General features: G+C 41.1%; 1 protein-coding gene across 2 annotated transcripts; it reads left to right on the forward strand.

Moving 5' to 3' along the window:
• Positions 1 to 5920: 5920 nt before the first annotated feature.
• Positions 5921 to 18028, forward strand: itgb2 (integrin, beta 2). 2 transcript variants are annotated; one of them, XM_035523588.1, is made up of 17 exons: positions 5952 to 6028; positions 6601 to 6668; positions 7858 to 7915; positions 8160 to 8251; positions 11979 to 12180; positions 12423 to 12593; positions 12697 to 12938; positions 13100 to 13255; positions 13964 to 14059; positions 14425 to 14514; positions 14596 to 14721; positions 15501 to 15688; positions 15797 to 16029; positions 16347 to 16563; positions 16730 to 16935; positions 17196 to 17362; positions 17548 to 18028. In XM_035523588.1, the coding sequence occupies exons 3-17, from the start codon at positions 7861 to 7863 to the stop codon at positions 17614 to 17616; spliced, it is 2310 nt and encodes a 769-aa protein (XP_035379481.1). In that variant the 5' UTR covers positions 5952 to 6028; positions 6601 to 6668; positions 7858 to 7860; the 3' UTR covers positions 17617 to 18028. The 2 variants fall into 2 exon arrangements, with proteins under 2 accessions (XP_026865540.2, XP_035379481.1); XM_027009739.2 differs by lacking the exon at positions 6601 to 6668 and having other exon boundaries at positions 5921 to 6028.
• Positions 18029 to 18131: the final 103 nt, after the last annotated feature.

Here is an 18131-nt window from a genome sequence, read left to right on the forward strand (position 1 = left end):
AACAAAGCCAAAACAAATGTGGTGTGTTGGAACTGTACATTACAAATTACATTATATTCAGGTTTACAATGCTTTACAAGGATATACTACAAGTATTCTTAATGCTAAGCAACAACTTATTGTAGTTATACCTGCAGTTGTTATAGTTCAGTGCATTCTCACATTGAAACACACAGACCATTTCTACATGACAGAAACATCCAGAGCCAAAACAAATATCAACACCAACTTCCATAAGATGTGAACTTAGTGGCAGGGGCACTAATTGGCTGCCTGCATGGAAAATAATTTATAATTAGTGTTCTGTTTGGAAGGAGCTTCAGTAAGCATAAACAGAAAGTATTTGAAACAAACCATTACTCCCCCTGCTAAGTCTGAGCAGTACTCTAGAGCAGTCCCATCCCAGACCAGACAGGATTCTGTAGGGGAGTGAAGAGTCCCTCAAAAGCGCAGCAGTTTTAATGTATCAGTTGGTAGATGCTAAATTGACCCAGTTTGACCAGGTGCTGTAGCACCATCAGACACAGATCAACTAATCAGTTGTGACATGGCGCCGGAGTCAGCAAGCGAGGCGCATCAGTCGGCAACTAAGTGTTTTATTGATTAGCTCTTTCAAGTAGGTTTCTGAACAATGGCTGACACACTCTCCTCATAAACACTCAAACATTTATTTTTGATAAACCCACAAACATTTATTTCTGACCAGGTGCTGCTGGAAAAAATAACCAAGCACTTTTCTTTGCCATCAGATTTCTTAGCATTACATCAAAATAGACAGTCTGCTAACTAGACCATAGGCACAAGGCAACATTATAAGTTCCTGGACAATTTCTGAATATATCATAGTGAATTCCATCTATCCTATGCAATCTAAATCTGTTTATAAAATCTTGTATTGACCACTAAAGGAAGATATAAATATCATCTTATGACATAACAGTGATGGAATAACTCAGAGTATTATTGTATTTCTGGAGTATGACAATAATGCAACACAATGACCCAAGTTGGGAGCAGAAAACACAGAGTGCTGCATGTATTTGTGAGTATGTGAGTGTGAGATACAGCACTAAGAGGTGAGGCTGAATCTGTAGCTATTTATAGCTGTCTTAGTAGCCACAGGGAACAGCCACCATCTGCATAGAGCTCAGTGAGGAGTAGGCAAAGCCAAGCACAGCTTTAGACCAGAAAACTATCACCTCAAATTAGCAAACAGGCACCTACAGCAAGCATAAGTAGCCCAGAAAATTATGCAGACATAAACACAAAGATAGGATTACTTATGTAGAAAACAAAGGCACAATTATTATGGAAATGATAACCATGATTATTTTGCAGATATTTTGAGTACAGTCATCAACTGTGATTAACAGAGATTATACATTTTAATATAAATCACTCCACCAATGATTTATCAAGTAATAGGAAAATCAATAACATCTGTGATTGTTCAGAGCACTGACAGAACACTCAGTGGAAATTTCTGTAGGTTGAGTAGTCAGACAGATTCTGATACCGTGACTATGCTACAACAATAACAGCCACCTTCCTCTGCTGAATAATTGCACGTTTTCAAAAATATAGTTACAAATAATGTATGGTTTATTGTGCATCCTTACAAGAGCACACATGGAGGTAGGTACACACTGAAAGCAGCACAGAACTGCACATTTTTTTTTACAACAAAACCAACCTACATTAAATATCACAACCGTTATTCACAACTAATGATGTATATAGAAAATTCTTCATCCTCCTTTACCGCTCCAGATTTTGCCGCATCAGCATTGCTGAATGAGGTTCCTGCAATGCGCAGATTTCCAACACAATCTACTGCTGGACCCTTCATTTTACGCATGGGCTATTTATACAGCAGCTGCTATTTATAGCGGCATCACCACAGCCCATGGTTCTCCTCGGCTCCCTTAATGCAGACCTGCAGCAGACTCTGTTCAGACACACATGCAAACCACTGCAGAACTCTCTACATAGAAAATGGGAAAGGAGGAAAACATGATGGAGAAAAGAGAAAGAGAGAGCGAGAGATTAATTATGATAAGATGAAATATCATAAGATGAAGTATATATCTATTTTGACTAAATTTGCTTCCACATTTTCTTTAATCTCTTTTAAATTATGAAGGGCATATCAGAGGTCCCACTGAAAGTACTTCATTACCCATAGGCCTCTTCCTGCCTCAGAGCTCAGATGTTATTTCTTTCTGAGCAGCTCACTCAGGCCTTGTCACACTTCTATATTGTCGGTTTTCCCCACTAGACAACGAGGTTATCGCTCTTTGGAAGTGCATCATTTCCGGTCTCAGCAGGAACTGCTGCTTGGGGCCATCTGCACCATAACCAAATATTGGAGTATCTGACCATAAGAAAGAGCCAGTACTCACACATTATGTAACTGCCCTATTAGCATGTGCAGCCTGTCTTGGAAAAGGCAAGTCCAAGCTCCTAAGTGGCTCAGTGGTCTAGTGCTAGTCCTGTCATTTTGTGATTGCTGGTTTGATCGCCAGTAATGCTGGAGTCAGACCTGGGTGGGAGTCCAAGAGGGCATAATTGGCCTTGCTCTCTGGGTGAGTTGGATGCCCCATATCCTGACATGGTGCCAGCCAATCAGACTGTCTGCTTGCTGGGGAAGCAGGAGCTTGTGGTTGGTGTTCTCCAAGTGTGTTGGAAGGTCTGGTGTGCTTGTAGCAGAAGATAGTTGAAAAGAACACACATGTGCTAGCCTTCATCCTCCTCATCCTAACACTGGGAGAAAATTGGGGCAAACCCATGACAACATATGAATATCATTTTTTATAAAAAGCTAATTAATGTTAAAAATCAGACCTGGACATATGTATATTTTTAAAAGGTCATTTCCTGTGATTGAGAGAAAAGCTGTTTTGAATTACTGGTCAAAAGCAAACTATTACTCTGTTTTGCCTTGACATAATGTACTTTGATACAATAATTGGATCTCATATATATGGGCAGTGGTAGCTCAGTAGTAAGGTGTTCTCTTCCATACTAACTTAGGAATGTTCTGGATGCCAGCCAATCCTCAGGATGCTACAGAACCACCAGTTCTCAACATGCATAGCAATATAGGCTGCATTACATTTACAGCATTTAGCTGACACTTTTATCCAAAGCGACTTACAATTATGACTGAGTACAACTTGAGCAACTGAGGGTTAAGGGCCTTGCTCAGGGGCCCAAAAGTGGCAACTTGGCAGTGGTGGAGCTTGAACCAGCAACCTTCCAATTACAAATCAACTGAGCTGACACTGCATTACTACCACATATAGCTTCAGCAGAATCAAATGTACAATTAAAACTTTTTGTATTGTCAGTGTGATCTTCCAAATACTGTTAAAAAAAATCTGTGATAACAAAAGTCTACTGGATCCTTAGCAGAAGTTGGCTCAAAGGAAGCTATAATCCATGAACAACAAAACAAGGTTGATAGCTGTTAACATTCTGCCCTCTGGTGGTGCATGTAAAAACGTATCCAATAGATTTCAAATTGCGCTTGGATTAAATTTATTACTGGTTCAGTATGGCCAGAAAAGCTAAACAGTGATTATAAACAAACACCAGGAAAGAAGTGGGCAGTGAAAGTTGAGAGGAAGAGGAAGAGGGGTTTAGGCAGCGGGTGTTTTTAATAAAAGTATTTCCCTCTGTTCTTCCCTATTCCTGTGTGCAGAACAGAAGTAGTAAAATTTTAAGTTACAACCTGTGAAAAGTTAAAGTGTTTATAAAATCGATGACATGGCTTGATAGCTATACTGTAATGTTGGTTGCTTCTGTATTCATCCAGCTGTAAAACATTTTTGGCCTTGAGTAAGTGTTTTACTCCCAACATTCCATGCACAACAGACGGAAGAGTTGTCATTCCATAATGCGTTTTGCTTTTTTACTGGATTAGAAATATATTACAAGCTGTCATGATCCTTTTCTGGGTATGCACCATGCAATCTGGCAGTCTGAGAAACAAATCTGTGGCTGCCAGATTCCAGAATAATGCTACATAGTAGAATGCATAGTCCAGTAAAGTTTGTTGCGAGGGATAATGGTCTGAAGAGAGAGATTTTATATATATTCATCATGATGTTTGAAGAAATACCAGTATGGAGGGAGGGTTTGTCAGAAGATAGTGTGCTGGTGCTCTCTGCTACTTCCCTCCTTACCCATCCCCTATGCTTGCACAAGCTGCAATGAGTGAGTGCATGACATTACATATGAGAACGCTAAGACTCACTCAAAGGGCCATATTAACACTACAGGAGAGACACTGAAATGTGCAGACTATTCTGGAAAAAACAAACTGAATATCAAATTTCTTCTGCTGAAGAGATAGATGTGATACAATCACAGTTGTACAATGCATAGCCAAGTAGGGCAATTCTCAGCTTCAACCTCAATGTGAGAAGTAACTAAATAAACTAACTGTGGCTTCCACCATTTACAACTAAAGCAGATGATTACAGAGCTCATACCTCTAGATACAAATTCAAGACCAAATCATGATTTATGCATTCTGAATGGTTTAAAGAACAAAAGATGGCCTATGTGGTAATGAACTGTGACCCACACTCACTTTTGGAATATCACCCACTTGCCAAATCACATGACTATGACTGCCATGCTGCTGTGGACTGAGACATTGATACAGGAAGTCTGGCTGGACATGTCTTGAGCCGTGAGGGTGACCAATCTTTTGTCTCCCCCTATAATATCTCAGAGTTCAGAGCCCACTGAACTGTGGATCAGTTTGCTACACTGAATGAAAAAACTGCATGCAAAAGATTAAACGAAACCAAGACCCCAGCCTGGGGTCTGTGCTGCCCTGAGCTGTTGCTTCAGGCTATTACTTAGCACTGCAACAGTTCGGGCTTGCAACTCCCAGTCAGGATGTACAATCTCTCAAGGAATATGGCTGCTCTGCGAAAAGAAGCTTGCCTTGGACTACTGGTGGAAATGTATCCATAGGATTCTTTTTTTGTAGGACACTGAACAGGCATGCAACAGACTTTTGACTGGCAACAGCCAGAGGTGAGGAGAGTAGAGACTACAGCAGAGCTGCCTGAACACCCTCAAACACCATGTTATGTGAAACTCTTAGTGAGGTGCTGCAAAAGAAACTTTAAAATAAGCGACACTGACCTAGGCTACCTGCCTGCTGTCACCCAGTACTGGAATAGCTAGGCCGGTCTGGGAGTCTGTAAGAAGAACACTTCTCGGCTTCATACTTCATACAGAAGCTACATACTTCCTCGTCACAAATTCTAGCACAACACACCAACACGCACATGCACACACACACACACACACACACACACACATATATATATATAAAATTTAAACTCTCCTCGTCATAGTGTGCACGATTGTTGGTCATTGTAGGTGTCACGTCTTGATGTAATATTCCTTTCGTCATTGGTAAACGTATTCGTGTTTGTCGCATGTGTTTATTGTTGACCGTTTCATGTTTGTGTTTATCGTTTGTAATGCTTGTGAGTGCCGTTATCGTTCTATGTTTATATGTAAATAAATTTACGTCCCAGTCGCTGGAGTCTGTGCGTCCTGCCCCTCGCCCTGTGGCACTCGGGCCACCACACGTTTTATATATATATATACAATTTGAATAGCATAATTGAAGGTATATATATATATATATATATATATATATATATATATATATATATATATATATACCTTCAATTATGCTATTCAAATTTCAAAGAGTACAAAATTGCTAAACAAAATAGCTTTAAGCATTTAGAAGTGCTGTTTAGATTTTGATGTTTCCTTGCAATATTAATTTGCTATACAAGGTTTTTGTTTTTAAACGCTTTTTTTTAACGCTCCCCTCCCATATTAGTCATAGGGAAGTATAATCTGTACTGTTTTCCTGTCAGCAGCCTGCCGTTTAACCATTTTGAAGTTTCTGTGCTGAAGCAACAGTCATCTCTGACAGGAAGTCAAATGCTACACATCGATACAAATGCTAAAACTACTTCAGCAATCAGTAAGTAAAGACAAAACATTCTTAAGGCTGCTTAATGCACTTCTTAAGGATTTGTGATAGTAATGACTTCTACCAAACTGTTGACTGTTTTTTTTATCATTAAAAATATCATCTTAATGTCAATATACAGAACATGGTTTTGACATTTCATAATGGCATGTTTATAAATGGTATATTTCTAAATAGATTTTTTGAAGTTGTCTCTTGCCTGATACATAATATTCATAATAGTTGTGATACTCATATGTAACAATGTTCATGGTAACTTAGTGAGCTCAACTTCCAGGAAGTGTGAAAAAACACAAAATATAATACCACCTCTATATGTTCATGTATCAGTTTGTATCTAATCATATATCGTATTTATCGTGATCATTCTCTAAGCCTATAAAAAAGAGGAAGTTTAAACAGCTCTTTCTGTAGAAAATTATCAGTGGGAGTAATGACAGTAGAAGAGTACAGGCAGCACAGGCAGTTTGACCACTTATGGCTGCCTGAAGCCCTGCTTCTATGTACTAAGGATTGCTGACCTTGAACTGAACTTCTGTTTTTTTTTTTTCTGACAATTTCAGAATTCTGGACTTTAAGGGGCTTTCCAATATTTTCACCATCACATTCATGACTTGTAATCACATAAAAAGTATATGGTAATCTAAGATGTGTAATAGTTTCATAAGAGAGCAACTGATAAAATATAGTTGGGTTGTAAAATTAAGAAACCAACAAATGTTTTAGCAATTAAGCATTTACATTAACATATTTTGATATATTTATACTGATTTAATATATTTTAATGTTATCAATACAGCTTTCTTTTAATCTGGAGGAGACACTTGCTGGCCACTTTATTAGATAGTCTTATATTAAAGTCTTATATATTTAAAAGGTGCATTAATATACAATATAAATATGTAGCTCATCTGATGCATGCATAATCTTTCAGCCACCTTGTTTCTGACTAATTCTGACTGGATATCATTTGGGTAGGAGGCCATTGTCAAAACAGCATTCCTGACAGGGAACCTTGAGGTAGTATGGTAGTGAAAGTTATGTTGTTGTTGCTGAAATTGTATACTTCAGTGCAATGGTATTGTAAATGTAAACCCAAATGGAATTTGTCAAGAAGGCTATTTATATATGAAATACAATAAATTAAAAAAAACAGATAATTGGTTATACATCACTTTCTCAATTATCTTATCTATAAAAGGAATATTTGAAACATCTGTGGAGTTATGTAAAGAAGAGTATTTTCAAGAGTGGTTTAATGGTAAAATGTTGTATGATGTCAGATAGTCTACAGTTCATACAATGTGTTCCTTCTAAATTAGTTTTTCTAATAATGTAATTGGCAAATATATACTGCAGCTCACATAAAACCATCTTGAGAATGTAATATTATAAAGGACCTGATATTAAAAAGTAACAGAACATGAATTCCAAACATAAGAACTTGTACTAAAAGTGACTAACACTGACAAATATTGAAAGTCATTTGATTTATGATAAAACAATTGGCCCATCAAGAAAACAGAGCAAAACGAAATCTCTCTAACTTCATATAATCATTCGATCATTATGTGCTCATTGCTTTCTATGGATCTCCAATGCAATTTCAATGAAAAAAAAAATCAATGTCAAGGTAATAAGACATTTTAAAAACATTTTAAGTTTAAAATTCCAGGAAAACATTTTAGCAATACATAGAGTGAATATTTCTTACTATTGTGTATGGACGTATTTAGTAACTTGAGATTATTGTATTAGCAAATGTAATAATTTATCATTATTTAGTAATTAACAGTGTAAACTGTGGTCTTTTGTATTAGAGAATGCACCAGGCACTGTGTCTGAAGACCCTTCTCCTGCTGTCATTTGGAGGATATGGTAAAGCTTCACTGGATAGAAAAAGACCATAGTCTATATGTAGTATTTAACAAGGACACACAGTGTAATTGATGCAAAACAAAAGTTATTTCAGTGTTAACAGCACCCCCTTGTAGTGAATTATGTTAAGTCTGAGCGAGTGTGTGAGTTTGCATCTAAAATGTAATGTAGGCCAGAGTATTCTGTGAATACATACATAAAAGTTGTTTTTACTTCCCATATCTAAAATATGTTACTGTATTAGTCTTCTCCCAGGATCAATGTACAAAAGCCTCAGTGAGTACGTGTGATGACTGTATCAAGTCCGGACCAGCCTGTGCCTGGTGCCAAGAACTGGTGAGTACTGTGGTCTAGGATTAAGCACATGGCTCATTCACATAAACCCATTTAAATTACATTGAATGTACTTATGAGAGAGCTGGCAATGGTCCATCTTATCAAACACCACCCATTACTTAATTAGTCCATTGTTTTTACAAAATTAATAGTTTTAATACTCTGACAATTTTAAGTAGAACTAATTTGGTGTGGTTCAGTCTTTAAGTACAAGAAACATCTGAGTAGACACTTGGTGGGATAGGGTATAAAATGGGCATAGTTTTGCTTGTTTGTTTTCTTGATAACTGAGAAATGTAACGTGTGTTGGCCCGAGTGCCGCAGGGCGCGAGGAAGGACACACAGACTCCAGCAACTGGGACGTACACTTAGTTTACATATACGACACAACGGCACTCACACTTATCAAACAATGAACATGAAAGGGTTAACATTAAACAAACATGATACAGAAGTATACATCGAACATTAGCACGTCACACTCACACATTACGCCGACAAAGACCAACAACCTGCACCTCATTAGTCTGTATGTATATAAACCCGTGTTGAGGTGCAGGTGTGGTTACAAACAAAACAGGCCTCCCACTGCACGTGGCAGGCCGAACCACATGCCTCGAGGGCGGCGAGCGTTCCATGACAGAACCCCCTCCCAAGGGGCGCGGCTCCCGACGCAAGTCTCCGGGCGCCGTGTACACGTAAACACATAGCACGGCAGTGCCCGGCGCCCACCCAGTACCAGGCAGGCCAGGTGCCGCCAGCAAGGGAGACCTCGCAGAGAGAGGGAGAAAGGCAGCTTCCCTGCCTCTCTCAGGGCAGTCCGGTACGCTCCACACAATGTTGTGCCTGTAAACACAAAAAGGCGCAAACACACACGATAGAGCCAACACACAAACATAAGGCGCTGACATGACACCTGCCGTCCCCGCAGGCGGCTTGACGTGTCCGTGGCCTTGACACGCGGGGATGCACATCCGCCCCGGTTGCAGACGTGCTACCGCCCCTAACGGTCCTCCTCTCTTCCGCCGCTCTAGGAGCGTCCCTGAGGTGGTTTGCCTCCGAGGCTTTGGGCAGACCCTTCCAGTCTCGCTGGCGAGTCCGCTGAGGGGAAGGTGCTTAGGAGATCCCGCTGGCTCCACCCGACCGCCCTCTTCCTAGTGCCCCTCGGTCCTCCTCGGCCCAGGCTCCACAGCCTTAGGCCCCCCCCGAGAAATTCCGGGGGGTGTTCAACTCCGCCTCCGGAGAAGACACGGACCGCAATCATGGTCCTCTCCCTAATATCCTGAGATCCAGGCGGTAGTGCAGGGGGTGTCCACGCACCTCCTGCTGGGAAGTCCGTTCTTCGCTGAGGGAGTAGGCGTCCTGTGGTGATGGTCATTCTGTAATGCGTGTTGGCCCGAGTGCCGTAGGGCAAGGGCCAGGATGCACAGACTTCCTCGACAGGGACGAACATTTATTACATAAATGACAGCGGCACTCACATGTATTACAAACGATAAACATGAAACGCTTTGACATTTAAATAAACACAATACACAAGAATCCATCTAACACAAACACATTACACTCAGACATTACATCTACAATGACCAACAACGCCGCATACCCTGACTTGGGTTTAAATACACACAGACAAAAGGAGGTACAGGTGTGTGCAGGCGTGACCGCAAATGAAAGTCCTCCCACAGCACGTGGCTGGCCAAACCACGTGCCTCGCGGGAGGCGAGCGTTCCGTGACAACACTGAAGTATATTAACACAGAAGTACAGTTATTTGTACTGTACTCATACGAATATGAATTCACCATCACTTTTGCAGTGTGACATTAAAATGGGCTTTGAGCAAATTGTTATTATTTTTTTCTTGTCACGGAACGCTCGCCTCCCTCGAGGCACGTGGTTCGGCCCACCAAGTGCAGTGGGAGGACTGTCTTGTTTGTAACCACACCTGCACCTCATTAGTCTGTATGTATATAAACCCGTGTTAAAGTGTGCAGGTTGTTGGTCATTGTCGGCGTAATGTGTGAGTATGACGTGCTAATGTTTGATGTATACTTCTGTATCATGTTTGTTTAATGTTAACCCTTTCATGTTCATTGTTTGTGATAAGTGTGAGTGCCGTTGTGTCGTATATGTAAACTAAGTGTATGTCCCAGTTGCTGGAGTCTGTGCGTCCTGCCTCGTGCCCTGCGGCACTTGGGCCAACATGCATTACAGAATGACCATCACTACAGGATGCCTACTCCCTTGGTGAAGAATGGACTTCCTGGCAGGAGGTACGTGGACACCCCCTCCATTGCAGAGGTATGTGGACACCCCCTGCATCCCAGGATATTGGGGAGAGGACTGTGAGTGCTGTCCATGTCTTCTCCGGAGGTGGAGTTGAATACCCCCAGGAATTTCTTGGGGAGGGCCTAAGGCTGTGGAACCTGGGCTGAGGAGGACTGAGGGGCACCATGACGACCAGAAAGAGGGTGGTTGGGTGGAGTCAGCGGGATCTCCTGAGTCCCTTCCCCTCAGTGGACTCGCCAGCGACACTGGAAGGGTCTGCCCAAAGCCTTGGAGGCAAACTGTCTCTGGGATGCTCCTAGAGCGGCGGGAAAGAGGAGGACCGTTAGGGGCGGTAGCAGGTCTGGAACCGGGGTGGACGTGCACCCTTGTGTGTCCGTTGAGGCCATGGACACGTCAAGGCACCTGCTGGGACTACGGGTGCCACGTCACAGCGCCTTATGTTTGTGTGTTGGCGCTATTGTGTGTTTGTGTCTGCGCCCTTTGTACAGGCACAACGTCTTGTGGAGCATACCAGACCGCCCTGAGAGAGGCAGGGAAGCTGCCTTTCTCCCTCTTGCCGTGAGGTCTCCCTTGCTGGTGGCACCTGGCCTGCCTGGTACTGGATGGGTGCTGGGCATTGCCGTGCTGTTTTTTGTCTACGTGTACACATCACCCAGAGGTTCTCCTTAACTGGAAGGACGCTTCGGGAGCTGCGCCCCTTGGGAGGGGGTTCTGTCACGGAACACCCGCCTCCCGTGAGGCATGTGGTTTGGCCAGCCACATGCAGTGGGAGGACTTTTTTGTGGCCACGCCTGCACACACCTGTACCTCCTTTTGTCTGTGTGTATTTAAACCCACGTCAGGGTGTGTGCCGTTGTTGGTCATTGTAGACGTAATGTCTGAATTTAATGTGTTGGATGTATTGTGTATTTGTTTAAATGTCAAATCGTTTCATGTTTATCGTTTGTAATGCGTGTGAGTGCTGCTGTCATTTATATAATAAATGTTCATCCCTGAGGAAGTCTATGTGGCCTGCCCCTTGCCCTACGGCACTCGGGCTGACGCGCGTTACAAGTGTAAACATACTCCAGTGTAAATGCACTTCAGTGTAAATGTAGTCCAGTGTATGCTATCTGTATTATACTGCATTTACTTTTCTGCAAACCTAATTAATCTGATGCACAGAAATTAGCAACATAACATGATTAAAAAGGGTTTCAAAACAACTTGAACAGGAACTAAACATTTGTTACTGATTGTGGTATCAAAGCCAGCTTCCAAATCATGCATGCTCTTAATCATCTCCCACTGTACTTGGATCAGAATCAGCCAAACATTTTCACTTCATGGGGCAAAGGATTTCCACTCTCAAACACTGCCAGATATCTTAAATAAATTGTTGCTAATACCACTGCACTGAAGCAAACTGATATCAACTTTCTGTTTTGACAACAAAGAATTTTACCAAGCCTGGGGAGCAGGAAGCAGTACGATGTGACACAAGGACAGTGCTTCTGGGAAAAGGTTGCCTAGAGACAAATATTGTCAGCCCCAGGAGCAATCATAAGAAGGATAAAGACAGACCACTGTCTGGGGGCCAACACCAGAAAGATCCAGTTCAAATACAACCCCAAGAGATCACACTTGAGTTAAGACCAGGTATTCTAATTGAAATTACAAAAAAATAAATACAAATCAAAAGGTGTGTTTCCTGCTTTCCATTAGGCAGCACATTGTTGTGCTGGTTAATTCTACTTTCAACCATTTTTAAATGATGCAAAGCAGTCAGTTTCTAAAACTGCTTGTGGACATGCCTTAATCCCTTCAGAGACATCCCTGGTATAAGATAATGAGTTTTACTTGAACTTAAGTGAATAATTGGTTAAAACCTTTTTTCCCAGGTCACCCATTCACGTTCGAGTTTAAGTTTCAAAGGGCAGAGGGTTACCCAGTTGATCTGTATTATCTGATGGATCTGTCCTACTCAATGGGAGATGATTTGAAGAATGTGAAAAACCTGGGGATACAGTTACTTAACAAACTGAAAAGTATCACTGGACATGCAAGAATAGGTAAGAGGACATTATTAAGAAGGCATTAGGAGGACATTCAAACTCCAATAATTTGTTCAAAACCACTTTGTGAATGATGCATTAACTTGTTTTTTTTGTGCAGGCTTTGGCTCATTTGTTGATAAGACACTTCTCCCATTCACGGACACAAATGAAGAGAAACTGAAAAAGCCATGTCCACCCAAAGAAAAGGACTGTCAGCCAGCATTTGGCTTCCAGCATGTCCTCAATCTGACAGAGGATGCAGAATTATTCACTACTATGGTCTCTAAGCAGAACATATCTGGCAACCTGGACACTCCAGAGGGAAGTCTGGATGCCATCATGCAAGCTGTCACCTGTGTGGTGAGACTGCACTCAAAATCATTTCCCTAACATGACAGAAAAGCCTTCTTTTTGCTCATGGTCTTGTTCTTGGTATTCATGGTTTAACATGCAACAAGCCCACTCTGTGCACAGTGATGATGACATTCCATCTTACTGCAACATCTTTTCCAAATGCACAGGACCAGATCGGCTGGGGGAACAGCACACGGCTGCTTGTGCTGGCGACCGATGCCGGCTTCCACATGGCTGGAGATGGGAAGCTTGCTGGCATTCTAGAACCCAACAAAGAAACCTGCCAGCTGGACGGAAACATGTACAGCAAGAGCAACATTTGGGTACCTCTGACCACTTATGTTATACAGATGAATTGTAATAAATTAATTATGGTTGTATGGCTGCACTGGGGTTTTTTTTTGTTTGTTTTTTTTGTTTTGTTTTTTTTTGAGAATCCACTGAGAGATCCCTCTATTAGGTACACCTACTCTCTGTTTGGATGCTCTAATACACCATTGTTGGAAGCCATATTTTACTCTGAAGTTCTATACCATGTGTACCATGTGAGACATTAAGTCCTATATCCTGCAAACACTGTGATGTCAAGTCCTGTACCATGTGTACTCTGTGTACATGACATCCAGTACCCTGTGTACATTGTGACATTAAGTTTTGTACCCTGTGATACCTTTTCCTGGCCTCTTGACATTATTTTGACCAATACATTAATACATTGATACATACGGTTTATATGTAGGTATCAATATATGTAAATACGATTTATGCAAACATGCTTGAATACAACATGAAATATGAAATCTCCAGCACTTAATGAGAGAGGCCACTGGAAACATGGCACAACTGTGCAGTGACAAGAAAGGCCACCAGACATTTCACTTCTAAGTGCATGGGATTAGATAATAAAGGACTGGTATCCAATCTGTATAGATGCAGAGTAGGTGTACCTAATAATATTGAAATATTTTCTCCTCATGGATGATTCAAAAATACAATGCCCTGAGTTTTCACAACTGTAATTTCTCTGTCAGGATTACCCATCTGTTGGCCAGATAGCCAGAAAGTTGGAGAAGCAAAACATACAGCCTATTTTTGCTGTCACAGAGAACGTGGCAGATGTGTACACTGTGAGTAGTAATACCACAATATGCTAGACATTACCTCAAAAATAAAGAATGCATCCTGCACACTACCAAAAAGGTCAAGAAAATCCAATTGAGGTTTTTATCAATTTTATTTATACAACATACTTCTGATCTGTTTTGGTAGTGTGTGGCCTACATTCTTTATTTTTGTAGACATTCTATTATTTGCTTTATGCACCTAAAGCAAATGTCTTTCTGTTTGTTTTCTTGGATTGAGCACAACTTCAAACTTTTGTTTTTCATTACATTGACCTCATATTACAGTGACCTGATATTACTGTGACCTGACATTACAATTTCCTGAGCAGAGACAGAGATAGTGCTCATGGCTGTGGTCCTTTTTTTAGGAACTGAGCAAACTGATTCCTAAGTCTGCTGTTGGAGTACTAAGTGCTGATTCAAGCAATGTGGTCAACCTAATTGTGGAGGCATATAATGTGAGTTATATTTGTTCTCTCTATTTTGTTTTAACAAAATATTTGTAAATTGTAAAAATTTGGTATAATATTTATTTACAGAAACTGTCCTCCAGTGTAATTATGACCCATGATGTGCTTCCTGAAGACATAACAGTAAAGTACGCGTCTGACTGTGAAACAGGTGATAAGAAGGAAACCTGCAATGGTGTCACCATAGGAAAGAAGGTGAGTTCACTATTAACATGATCACATGCAGCACAGAGACCAGAACTATTTTTTTAATAATGAATTGTAATTACTTTTTTTCAATTAATGGTTTGTATTTTTTTTGGTAATAAATTAATAATTAATTATTAATAATTATTTTGTGAATTGGACAGTAAAAAACATTAGCAATTAGAGCAGGGTGATTTATACTGAGTAACCACTTAGGCAAACAAATTCTAGAGCTAAGGCTAGAGGCTACCAGTTTTCTTTAAGTCAGATGTTCTCTGCACATTCAGTTTCCAGTCATGTTTCCATGAATGACATGTCTTGAAATTGGGGTATGTCATGTCAGGCTATTTTGTGTACACATAAGAGCATCTATACAAATGTATGATTTATGATGTAATTCATAAGTGTTTGAATCAACATCGCATCGCAACATCACAACAGTGCATCGGCTGACATGCAGCTAACACCTTACCATTGGTTAACAACAGGAAATTCATGAAAGAGGCAAATAGGCTGACAGCATATTCAAGTTACAGGACTGACTTTAGAATACTTCAGTACTGCAAGAAGTGGTGGGTTACATCTTACATCTGACTGTAAAATGTATGGAAGTTTGTTTGACAACTCTAGAGTAGGTCTACCTTACAAAGTGATCACCCAGTGTAAAAAAATCATTTGTTTAATAATGATAAAATAGTAAAGCAGTAAGAGTCACTGCATGATGGGCTGAGACTGTCCACTCCTGTTATGGTGTTTGTGCTGAGTAGGGATTATGTTATTTTCTCCAGGTGACATTTAACATAACCGTGAAAGCAGAGTCATGCATAGACACAAAGTCTTTCAACATTGGCCCCATGGGCTTTCGGGAGAGACTGAAGGTCAATGTTAAAACACGATGCAAGTGCGAGTGTGATAACAGGATGTCCTTGCATGAACACTGTAATAACCGTGGCAGTGTCATCTGTGGCACATGCAGGTAAAAGACTGTCCCACACCCCACTCCCTTTTTTGCCCTGTGAAAATACAAAAAAAGGGTCAAACAGCGGCACTGATGTGTAATGCTTTTCATCCCCTCTCGCCGTAGATGCCAGGGAGGCTTCTTGGGACAACGTTGCGAATGTAGCCTTGGTGAGAAGGACGAGGCTACACTGAAGGCACAGTGCCGCAAAGACAACGGCACAGAGTGCGAGGGTCGCGGAGAATGTGAGTGTGGGGTGTGCAAGTGCCACCTTACCGAAGGAGGCCAATATTACTACGGCTCTCACTGCGAATGTGATAACGAGCACTGCGAGAAGTACCAGAACAAGCTGTGCGGAGGTAGTGCCATACACGTAACACACACACACACACACACACACACACACACACACACACACACACAAACACACACAGACACACACCCCCACACACACACATACATACACACACAGACACACACCCACACACACACACATACACACACACACACACACACACACACACCCACACACACACACATACACACACACACACACACACACACACAGACACACACACACACATACACACACGCACACACACACACACACACACACACACACATCAGGGGAAGCCAAATTGAGCTTGTGATTATGTGGGGTTTTTTTTTTGACCAGGCAATGGTAATTGCCGCTGTGGTGTGTGTGAGTGTTTTGAGGACTTTGAGGGATCAGCATGTCAGTGCAGGAAATCCAATGATGCTTGTACCACAAGTGGAAGCGATTGCCATGGACGTGGCAAGTGTGTGTGCAACCAGTGTGTTTGCATGCGGGAATACAAGGGACCCAAATGTGAAAAATGTCATACTTGCCAACTGCCATGCCAGAAGTCTGGGTAAGGAAAACATCTTCGCTCCAGAACTTGGCATTGCTTATACACTGATGTCACGACAATGCATTAAGGGACTTCTTTAATATATTAATTCTCCCCCTTGCTAGCATAATATGCTCATATAGCCATTATTATATGCTAATATTCACATCTCCATGCCACATGTTAGGAGCTGCATTGAATGTCTAGCCTTTGGAACAGGATCATTTGCGAAGAACTGCTCAAAATCTTGTTCCCACCTTCAACACGAAATGAATGAGAAATTGATAAATAATGACTGTCGAGTAAAAGACCATGAAGGCTGTTGGATGTTCTTCTCCATGACTGAAAAAGATGGATTTGACAAGTATTCTGTCAAAATTCTCAAGGAGAGAGGTAAGACCAAATAAATAATACATTAGCACAATAAACTTGAGAGACAGATAGATCAGCATAAATAGCAACACCAAATATTTTTAATCCAGTGCCACTTCAAGCACTATGCAGCTCATCACTGATACCTTTTAACTATGCTAATTCCATGTCTGTGTTATGTAACAGCAAATAGCAAAAATTAGATAAGCATTTAACCTGCCTGGAGGGTACATGTTCTAGGACATGGCACCTCATTCATCTATGTCCATCCTGTGTGTTAGAATGTCCTGAGGGGCCCAATGTAGCAGCCATCGTGGGTGGTTCACTGGCAGCTGTGGCACTGATTGGATTTCTACTACTCCTTATCATCAAGGGTTTTATTTATGTAAAAGATCTCAAAGAGTGGAGAAATTTTGAAAAGGAAAAGCAGCGCTCTCAATGGGCAAAAGTATGTTTTTTTTGTTTGTTTGTTTTTTTACTGCATATCATATAACAAACCTTTATAATACACCTTTTAAACATCAAATATTCCTGAAATATAACAATTCCCTACTGAGTTGCATGTTCAGTGGAAGCACAGATTCAATGCACTGTGTCAGTGGATGGAATGTAATTTTTGTGTTCCTGCTCCAGGGTGACAATCCATTATTCCAAAAAGCAACCACAACTGTTGCAAATCCAGCATTTACTGGAGACTCCTAAAGCAGTTGTAGAACACTGCAGGGAAACTGAGCTATGCATATGAAATCCACCAGAGATGCCTACTGTGCGAGCTGTGACGTCTGTGAACAATCCTCAAGGATGTGGACTATTATCTGAGCCAGGTGATCGATGCTCTGCTTTAAACACCTTAGCCAGATGATCACCTGGGCAAGGGAGTCGACCTCTACAGGCTTCAACTGCCTCTGGAGACATGACCTGGAAACCTCCTGAGGACTGGATTAATATGTGACAGTGCAATTATATTTTTCGAATCCCTTGTTACATTTGCAAGTGTTTTTATCATGACTGCTTGCTTTGCCAGTCTTTCAATGTACAATGAATAGTCATATCAATGTATAATTGTACAAAGTTGAAGATACAATCTAAATAAACATATTTCTTGGCTAATATATTTTGATGCTTGAAGCATGCATGAAATGGATGAACATGAAGTAGCTAGACATTATGACTTTTATAATTCAGCCCTCTGTTTTTTAGAACTACATGGATGCTTG

This window comes from Electrophorus electricus, chromosome 2 (assembly GCF_013358815.1).
Source record: "Electrophorus electricus isolate fEleEle1 chromosome 2, fEleEle1.pri, whole genome shotgun sequence".
NCBI lineage: Eukaryota > Metazoa > Chordata > Actinopteri > Gymnotiformes > Gymnotidae > Electrophorus > Electrophorus electricus.

Bases quoted from the DNA above. Each gene is read 5' to 3' on its own strand.
- itgb2 (XM_027009739.2), top strand. From the start codon at position 6,005: ATGCTAAAACTACTTCAGCAATCA. The intron at 6,029-7,857 runs GTAAGTAAAGAC...CTTTTGTATTAG, and splicing joins TAAAACTACTTCAGCAATCA to AGAATGCACCAGGCACTGTG. The intron at 12,181-12,422 runs GTATTCTAATTG...CTTTTTTCCCAG, and splicing joins CACACTTGAGTTAAGACCAG to GTCACCCATTCACGTTCGAG.